The 10,174-nt window shown below is 38.8% G+C and overlaps 1 protein-coding gene across 3 annotated transcripts; it reads left to right on the forward strand.

Annotated features, from left to right (window-relative positions):
* The first annotated feature begins 837 nt into the window (after window positions 1–837).
* dnajb2 (DnaJ heat shock protein family (Hsp40) member B2) lies at window positions 838–9,936 on the forward strand. Of its 3 annotated transcripts, XM_085765639.1 has the most exons (11): window positions 838–1,109; window positions 2,638–2,728; window positions 2,886–2,995; window positions 3,255–3,308; window positions 3,872–3,988; window positions 4,346–4,420; window positions 4,698–4,821; window positions 5,450–5,520; window positions 5,727–6,005; window positions 9,339–9,410; window positions 9,555–9,936. In XM_085765639.1, the coding sequence occupies exons 2-10, from the start codon at window positions 2,664–2,666 to the stop codon at window positions 9,365–9,367; spliced, it is 924 nt and encodes a 307-aa protein (XP_085621765.1). In that variant the 5' UTR covers window positions 838–1,109; window positions 2,638–2,663; the 3' UTR covers window positions 9,368–9,410; window positions 9,555–9,936. The 3 variants fall into 3 exon arrangements, with proteins under 3 accessions (XP_085621765.1, XP_085621762.1, XP_085621764.1); XM_085765636.1 differs by lacking the exons at window positions 9,339–9,410; window positions 9,555–9,936 and having other exon boundaries at window positions 5,727–6,599; XM_085765638.1 differs by lacking the exons at window positions 9,339–9,410; window positions 9,555–9,936 and having other exon boundaries at window positions 961–1,113; window positions 2,647–2,728; window positions 5,727–6,600.
* Window positions 9,937–10,174: the final 238 nt, after the last annotated feature.

The raw sequence follows: 10,174 nt of genomic DNA on the forward strand, positions 1-10,174 counted from the left end.
ATTCATCAAGCTCTCTATAGATTATCTGTATAAAGGACAAAATACTAGGGTAAAATTAAACCACTTGCAAAGGAAATTCCAGTTTCTTTGTGTCTTGCCAATCCCCTGCCTCTTTGTGCCCTGTCATGACTAAGTCAGAAAACACTCAAAGGGCTAGGCTGGTCTCACTGCTGCAGTTACTTTCTCGGCCACCAGATGGAAGTAATGTGAACACTTAGTAAAGTTGTGGCAGTTGATTAGTCCTCACATTTTAGAATTCGGTCAGTTAAACATTCACAAATAATACACTTAGGCTACATAATGAACTTTTCAAGTGATCCGATCAGCGATATCTCTTGAGTGAAACGGTAGGCCTATATATATGACTGAATAGTCTATAAGAAGGATTCACATAACGAAAAATAAAGTTTAATTTAAAATGCTCTAAAACATGTAGGCTATTCAGATTCTTCCAGGAGTGCTTAAACATAAAGTAGCCTATAGGCTACAAACACAAAAGTTCTCAGTTAACAGAAAAGTGTATAAGAAAAGTTCCATTACAGTAGGCTAAATGAATTCAGTCCAACAATGTAGATTGAAACAGCTGAGAAATATCGGTGATTATTATTTGTTCTACATCGAGCTTGAATGGTTGGCTATTTGCATACTCAGGTTTTATAGATTAAGCCTGCGCGCGTGTGTGTGTATTTGTCTGTATTATTATCACAGAGCAACAGGCAGACACACGGGGGGAGGAGGGCGGGTCTGATGACGCTACCAAACACAGGCATTTTCTAGACGCTCTATTTTCTTCTGTCAGTTGACACAGTGACGTAGCGCGTGCAGCTTAGACCAGCACGCGCGGCTAACGGGTTGGTCTATCCGCTTGTTTTTGCCCGGTGGTGGGGCCAGTCTGGGTTAGACCGGAGGGACAACGGCTCCGTACCGTGGGTCTGAATCGGCAGAGAGGACACTCAGGCAGACTGAGCGGAGGAGGGCGTGAGGCTGTCACGAAGAGAGGGGGAGCGCATACCAGAGGCACCGTCACCATAACTAATTCATTGTTGGTCCAAACCCAGTGGACAGTGGACACACGGCTGAACTCACTAATTAGGCCGAAGGACTCAGAGGTAGGTCTGGCACACCGCAGCTTTGGCTAGTCGTTATTAAGTTGTTGTCTCTACAATGGAGCCTGTGTAGCAGCTGCACTTCACTGTAACGTTACATGTCCAAGTTTACATGAAAGGGAACATTATGACACCGAAATAACAAATAACAGCAACGGTACCTTTAATGTTGAATAGCTACTGTAGCAGCTGTGCATCTGCCCGTGTATGTAAGTTTGTGTAGGCCCACCGTCATGTCAGCAGCAGTTGTCAGATGCCACAACGCTAGAAATAAACATAGTAATAATACATGTGTGAGCGCATGGCTGGTCCCGAGGGAGCACAGAAAGTTAAGTTTAGTTATTTCACCTCAGTTTGGAAACTCCCCCTCCAACCCCAAAACTGTAACTTAGCAGTCCACTAATAAGATTGGTATGGGGTTAGGGTTAGCACGGTGACTCGGACAGTGTCTATAATGGAACCACTGACTGTACTGAGGGCTCATCATTTCAAGGGCGCTTGATGGTTTCACTTTGAAGGGTTTATGCTAAAATGTATTCATTAATGAATTTATTTGTTATTATCAACAGCATTTTGATAGGACCTTATTGATAACTTGCAGTATTCAGGAAAATCACTTTTTCTGCTGTAGTGCAACTTATCACTGACCTTTTTATTGAATGTATATGTCAAATGAACAGGAAACATGTTGTTATATCTAAAACATTTAGCAAATCATTATCACAAATTCAGTCCAAACTGTTTATTTTATGGTGTTGTCTAATTATAATAGCCCACAGCATGTGTTGCATTCAGTTGTTTGTTTAGTAATGTCCACTGTTGGCCCACACCTCTGTGCTAATTATTTTTAAGTTATGGCCATAGATGTGAGACTTAGATTCGAGTATTGTTTCTAGCCTAACTCAAAATGGCTCTCAACAATTCATTACTCACAGCTTGTGGGATGCATGATGACTCATGGCTTTTATAACTCATGTATTACTGAAGCAGGGGAACAGCAGATCAATCAATTAAAGACAGAATTTATTGTTGTCTTGAATGAGTCCAAAACTTTGGTTGACATGTGTGTTCCCCTTGGTAAGTAAGCAACCATCATACAGTAGGTGTTGCGGAGACACAGAGACCAAAGATTAGCTCAATACTCAGTATGCTGAAAAATTACAGGATGTAACTGAACAATGTAGCCTAATAATGGTGAAAGTTGTCCTGTACTAACAGATGCAGCAACGCTACAGACCAAACAGAAAAGGTTTATGATGTTTAAATTTCCATACCTGCATTTGTCATCACTTTATTGTACTAGATCTGAAGCAACTATGTTTACAGTATACTTTGTCTGCTCAACTTGCTGCGTTTGGCCATTAGTCTGCAAATTTAAGCACAGAGCTATGTCTCTATTTTTTGTGCACTTACCGAGGTTTTCCAAACTTTTCATAATCAGAGACATCGCTTGGATCAATGCAGATTGTGCATGTTGAATCAGATTTGATCATATTCCTTACTCTTAAAACCTCATGTATCTTCATTTCAGACAGGTGAGGAGTGACAGGTGTTGACATGGTGGATTACTATAACATCCTGGGAGTGTCCAAAACAGCCTCTCAGGATGACATCAAGAAGGCGTGAGTACCTGAGACTCTCTATGCCAGGAATAAACAATATGGCATCATGATTTTACTTAAGTAGAAATTTTTGCATAGAGATCGTGTTGTGTTAGTGCATGTGTTTGTATATATTTATTTACTTGTGTATGAGTCAGTGTTTGTGTTGTGTCTTTAGGTACAGGAAACTGGCTCTGAAATGGCATCCTGACAAAAACCCAGATAACAAGGAGGAGGCAGAGAGAAAATTTAAAGAACTTGCTGAAGCTTATGAAGTCCTGTCTGACAGTAAGTCGTAACACTTTCTGTGTATGTGTGTGTGTGTGTGTGTGTGTGTGATCATTATCCATGCTGTGAGTCATGAATCTCAATACTTAACATTATATAAATATACAATTATAACACATTAGTGTAAATTCAGTAGTAGTAATTTCGAATTTTATTTAATTTATTGTAGGTGTAATGGAACTTTGTAGGAGAAAAAGAGAGAGATGTTTTGATGACATTTGATTCCATCATTAAACTGTACTCTTTTCCTTTTTCACAGAGAGTAAACGTGATGCATATGACAGATATGGAAATGACAGAATGAGACACACAGGTACATAAAACTTCTGCTATTGAGACCCGGTTGCACTTATAATTGTTATAGTTTGGAAAATCATACAACTAAGGAACACATGAATTGAGTTTTAATAGAAGAATATGTCAGCCAAAGTAATATCCATAAACTGTAGTACTGTACACTGTTGCTGTGCAAATTTACATTTTGGGAATTATGATGTTTCAGCATTAATCTAACCTAATGAGATGGGCGGGCACAGCAAGTCCATTGTGGGTTTAACTTTTGGAATGGCCACTGAGAGATCACCCTTCACGTTTAGACATGATCTGTACTAAATGTGATGAGGAAAATTTATTTGCATGGTTTTATTTTAAATTTAAATTACTACTTTTCATCTTTTTTAAAATTATGGTTAAAACATATTTATTCAGTTTTATTTGATTCCTGGAAATCATCTTGCGACTCCACCCTCGGCTCCTTGCGACCCCCCCTTCGGGAAGCCCTGCCATAGGCTAAAGTTTAGGACTGTCGATGTGTTTTTGTAATTCTCTTCTTTGTTGTCCCCTCGCCCACATGACACTGGTGACTTCACTTCCCAGGTTCCTCCAGCTCTGACTTCTCACCAGACCTCTCAGGATTCACCTTCACATTCCGCAGCCCAGATGAGGTGTTCAGAGAGTTTTTTGGTGGCCAGGATCCCTTTGCTAATTTCTTTGGTAAGTTATCAAGATCATACTGTCCTGTGTGTGTGGGGTTCTGTTAGCATTTTTATAACAATGTTTTTTGGATGGTTAAACTTCTATTCAGTGAGGAAATTGAATGTGTGTTGGTTGGTGGGGTGATATATTACGGTAAAATTAAGAATATAATCAAACGACTGTTTTTAGTTCCAGTGAATTAGACTCAGGACAACTGTTAAATCCTACTTTGAAAATCACCACTTACTATCCATTCAGTTGTGGTCCAATAATTGGTCCAATGTCCTTAAAAGAGAAGATCCCAGTGCTTGATTAAAGTTTAACCTTTAAAAAAGTAAAGTAACAGACATATTTATGTCTCTTTCTCTCATTCAGATGACTTCTCATCATTTGGAGGCTCATCCTCACGCCTGGGTCCCAGTCGATTTTTCTCCTTCCCTTCAACTAAAGGTGAACAGCCACTTATTGTATGAAGAAGCTGCCAGAACACCTCAAATAAAGTAACAGTCAGCAATTTCAGTAACAGTCAGAAACATGTATTGAATTCCATAGTAACATAGTAATGATACCAGTGTTTCATGCTGAATTATCAGGTAGGTTAATAATTTCTGCAGTGATATAATGGGAGTAGCACTGCTTAAGCACAGACCTGGGCACTGTAAACCAAATTGAATCAAGCTTTTACATTGTCCTTTCTGTTCTTCTGTTTCCTGATCTGCTCATCCAGTTGACTTTACTTCCTTCTCCACCTTGGGAGGTCTGGATGGAATGGAGAGCATGGGTGGAGGCAACTTCAAATCAATTTCTACCTCCACTCGCATTGTAAATGGAAAACGCACCACTACCAAGAAGTATGTAACGTCTTTCCTAAAAATAAAACAGAAAAAATGCTAACTGGGTTAACTGTATCTAAAGTGAAATATTTAGAGAAAAACATCTGTAACCTGCCAGTGTCACTCTCATTCCAGCTAGACAAACATTGAGACAAACATAGTAACATTAGTTACTGCTCTATAGTTACAGATTTGGAAAACACTATAAACACTCACTATATTTGTAGCTCGTAACCATGCAGAGGGTATGAAGGAATTTTGCATGCAGATGTTATATAACTGTAAAACCCCCGTCTACAAAGTTAAGCGGTTTGCTTAGCTATTTCCTCTCTCGTCTTGTCATTTTATGTCACAAATGTCATTTTAATTCTTTGCTTTATTTTTTATTTATTTCATTTAAATGCAACATGATATTTAGTAATTTATTTGATTGACTCAATTCTATTTTTACAAACTGTGCCTGAATACCTGTGATTTTAGTATGGTACCTACAAACATAAAACGTTAGCTTTAGACTCCAGGCAATTTTATTGAGGATTGAAAGTCGTGAAAATAATCCAGAAGCCTATGTAAAAATCACAATAGCTTTTTGTGGAGGGAACCAGGGTGATGCAAACCATTTATCTGCATTTTGTCTTCTTCACAGGATAAAGGAGAATGGGCAGGAAAGAACAGAAATAGAGGAGGATGGGGTGTTAAAAAGTGTCCTCATTAATGGTAAGAACACACACACACACTGAATTTTGTGATTGATAAAAGTAAAGACAAAAAACTAGTGTTTTCAGGAGTAATATTATACATTAATTTCATTTTGTAACTATTGTTGCCACTGTTCGTTATGTATGTGTGTGCATAATGTTACTTCATGTTGCTTGTACAATGTGCACATACACACCTTTTGTTATTATTGTGTGGTGTTTCAGGTGTGGAAGATGAAATGGCCCTTGCTTTAGAGCTAAGCCGACGAGAGGGACGGTCCCATCCCTCCCCAAAGAGGCCAGGAATCCAAAACAGACCACCTGCCAGCCCATTCTCTGCAGCCACACATCGATCATTTAGCTCCGCCCCATTTTACAACTATGGAGAGACTGCGGGAAGTAGCGATGATGATGAAGATGACGAAGACCTGCAGATGGCTTTGGCATGCAGCCTGTCAGAATTGGAAGCACAGCAGAGAGCAGCTGCTACTGACTTCATATCAGGTGCTGGGGGTGGGGGCCCTGCCATTAGTAGCAAAACGTTTAAGACAAAAAATGTTTATGTATCTAGTAACACAAAGGTTTTTACTAATGAGAAATCTGATGAGGGGCAGTTTAAAATGGGCTCGGAGCTCGGAGATAAGAGGGAAAAGACAGGAAAGGGAACAAGTGAGCCAGGCTTCTCTCCTGAGTCACCCACAACCTCCACCACTTCGCCACTAAGCCAGAGCAGTGAGGAAGAGCTCGAACCTGCAATAAAGAATAGTGATGCCAGGGAAAAAAAGAAAAAGAAGTGTGGGTGTACTGTGTGCTGAAGCGGTGTGCATGTATATTTGCAATGCCTTATTATTCTTTATACTTACCTCAGTGTTCTGCTTACAGCTGGACTCTAATGTGATTGCCAGACACTTCATTTGAAGCAGTGGCTCAGCCAATGACTATTACTGAGGATTACATGTAGTCTTAACACCGCTGAAGGAGACAGTGAGTCAGCTTTGACAGGGTCTGTCGATTTTTGAAGGTTTTCTTTGTTGATAGCCGATCCAGACATTTCCATCTATTCTGCCACAATGAAGGCAAATAGTTTAAGTTTAACTTTATGCCTGTGAAGCAATACAGAGTGTTCATGAATGACTTGTGTAAATTTGCCAAATATTTCTGCTGAGTTACTTACAGAAAAGAGTGACAATAAGTTAGAATTTAGATGTATCCAAGTTGCCAGCGATTTGATCAGATGCTCTCAAATCATTGTGTGTGTGTTTGTTTATATATATATATGCGTGTGTGTGTGTGTGTGTGTGTGTGTGTGTGTGTGTGTGTGTGTTTTGACACCTTGCCATAGAAATTTCTCATTCAAGCCCTTTGGCAAAGGCAGTGTGTCAGAGCTGTGGCACTTTCAGTTCAGTCGGAAACAATAGATCAAAATCAAAAGTAGGCCACAGAACTTTCTCCTGTCACTGTCATCATGACAGAAAAACTTATTAAAGCCTATTCGGTGGTCAACTGACTAATGTAACTAATGCAAAGCATGAAATAGTGAAGCCAACCATACACTCACTTTCTTTGCAAATACAAATACATTGTAAATATAGCACAAAATACATGCTGCCCTGTCAGAACAGGTAACCCAGCTTTTCTATTTTTATGTGTAATGAGGATCTTATGTGTCATTACAGCTGGGTACGTGTTGGCCTTAATGAACTTTTATGAGAAAGTCATCAGTATTTTTGATGAGACTGTAGACTGTAGTTTGACAAAACGTAATGGAGGCAAATCCCGATGTAGAATGTGTACAGCATTTTGATCTAATGTAACAGGTGGTCATGCTTATGATATTTTATAGTTTGATTCCTTTGGTGCCTTCGCACATTTTTACTGTTGTTCACTGTACCTGCAATATCACTGTCTGTCTCTGCCAGAAAAACATATATTTTAAGCAAAGCAAATATAGTTCAGTAGATGAGGTGCCCCAAGGTTTTCTTTCAATACTCCCCCTCCAGTCAATATTTCCCCCCATAGATGAAGATGGTACAGTAAACCTTGCATAAGTGATTGAGTTTGTAAATTTTAGCTTAAACAAAACACTTTAGTCTAATTCCTTGGCCTGATTACAAATGTGAGGTAGAAGAGATGCAGTAGCTACGTTTCCTAAAGTGCACCTGAGGAAAAAACTATCTACTGCAGTTGAGCTGTCCTGTGTGCAGAATTACTCAGGCTGTCATCCTCCAGGGCAGCTCCCTAAGCCTAGCTCCATACACCTGCACTGATTATCTCTAGGCTTCAGCCATAGCCAAAAATGCATTAATGTTTAAATTATGAATTAAATCTGCCAATATAAAGGACAAGGTCTTAATAAATGAAAATAGGCAGAAAGTATGTGGGGAGACAGACCATGTTTTGACTTGTGAAGTGATATTACTGCAATTCATGGAGTTTCTGTAACAGGTCAGCTTAGTTGCTGCTGCGGTGGGTGTAGTGTCTCACTGGAGCAGCAGTGTGTTTCCTCGTTTTCCTCATTTGCACTGGATCTCGACATTTAAGTAGCATGGTGTGTAGTTTTAGGCAGAGGCCTGCCTGTAATTTGCACACTCTTAGACATGTAAACAAAGAGGAAAGAATAGACTTTCACATCTAGCTCGTCTGCCCAAAGTGTGTGTGTGTTTGAGAGAGAGAGTAAACTGAGCTGCTGAATGTTAAGTTACCATGGTGCTGCAGGATGAAACCTCAACGTGCCTGACTGTAATGAAATGAAAACAAATTGGCAATTTATTCTCATCACACACACACGCACGCATATGTGCTCACATAGCACACACACAAATACAGAGCTATTTCAAATGTGATTGTTGCTGTATCAGTGAAGTCTGAAATTAACAGGAAGTCCTGTTGGTGCCAAACACTAAGGTATTAAAAATCTATACTACTATCAGTAAAATGTAGGAATAAATTGTGGTTGTTGTTTTTTTTGTTTGTTTTTTTTTACTAATGGTCAAAGACATACCTGTCTTAATAAGTAATTTACTACAGGCAGTGTCCCGTTTATTTGGTTGTCATACATTTTTCATGAGTGTAAGAGCTATTTTATATTTTGCATGGGTTTTACTTGCATTTTTTTTAAAAGATAGCTATCATCACTGGCACAAAATGAGCACAGCATCAGCTTTAACAAATTCAAATAATTAGGGCTCTGAGTGTCCTCTCCAAACTGTTACTTTGTGTGGAGAGGGAATTGGAGAGAAAAAGGGAGATGACTTATCTTATACAACATATCAGCCTGTGTTATTTGTACGCAATTGAACTGCCAAGTGCTATTGTTCTTTTTTTATTTTCAGATTGTTAAAAGAGAAATAACAAATAAAAACTGAGCTTAAAGAGTTGGCATATTTGATTTTTTTCAGAATATAGCAGTAACAGTCATGTATATGTCTCCTCTTTTGCACTAATTCCATGATTCACATCAACTATGCAGTATATCATGACTACAGAATGATAATACATTTACTTTACAATAAAGGTATGACGTCTATTCTAAATGACTCCTCCTGATTCCCTGGAGCAGATGCAGATGAGCCATTTTAAAATTATTGCGTGTCATTTAGAACATAATTTATTCTGCTTACGGTAGGTAACATTTTTATCATCCTGTATGGTATCTAAACCAACATGTCTCCACTTACACATGTGAGGACTGCCCATGTTTTCTTTCTTTCCTTGCTCTGTCTTTCTCTGATTTGCCCTGATCCATTCTGTGTTCTGGTTTCCATATCCAGTCAAACATACATTGGATTTAAGTTGGACTTTGTGGTTTTGTCTTACACTTCCTGCTTCCTGTTTCAGACTCAGACTTCGAGGCCTTCACAAGCTAACCTGTTTGGCTCATGCTGCTCTGTGTCCTAGCGCTGACCTGAGGTAAAGAACCAGTGTAAATCTGAGGCACCCTGAAAATAGCCCCTTCATACTCTCTTGCCCCTTTAGGAGGTCAGTTTAGATGAAGTGAAGCCCATTTGCATTACTGATGAACTGTAACATGTATTTGTGCATCTATTTTTACAGGTCAAAGGTCAGTTCCCCATGATGCACTTATCTGTCTCTGCCCACCACCGCTCCTACCTGCTGAATGACACTTAAAAACAAGAAAAAAAAAGCCCTGTATTTTATATGTACAGTATATGTCTGAATGTGTGTTCATTGCTCACTGAAGGGGCAAAAGACTGGAAACTTTGTATTTTTAACCCAAGGAAATAGTTCTAATTATCTCTGCATTAAATAATTATATTTTAATTAACTTTGTTCTGGGAAAGCAGATGCAATATATACAGTATGTAATTATTGTTAAAAGAGTAGAAAATTACACTGGAAATCAATTACCCCTGGAAATGGAAAAGGATGCATAAGGCAAAGGAATGTCCTCTGAAATAAAGCACTTCTGATTACACTGAATTGGTCCGTAGCAGTTCATCTTCAAAAAACTAATATCAAACAACTGAGAATAAAATGTCCCAAATTCATTTGAGGTAAACAAAAAAATAAATTTCTACAATGTTTTCCACATGGGAGTCACAAGAGGTGAAACTCATACAGTAGGTAACTCCTAAGATGAAATGCTAGTCTGGCCTGTTTTGATATATGTTTATTCAATATGATTGAATAAAACATATCAGACAAAAGTTAAA

The sequence above is a fragment of the Trachurus japonicus genome, chromosome 21 (assembly GCF_045865225.1).
Source record: "Trachurus japonicus isolate A0001 chromosome 21, Traja_1.0".
Taxonomy (NCBI): Eukaryota; Metazoa; Chordata; class Actinopteri; order Carangiformes; family Carangidae; genus Trachurus; species Trachurus japonicus.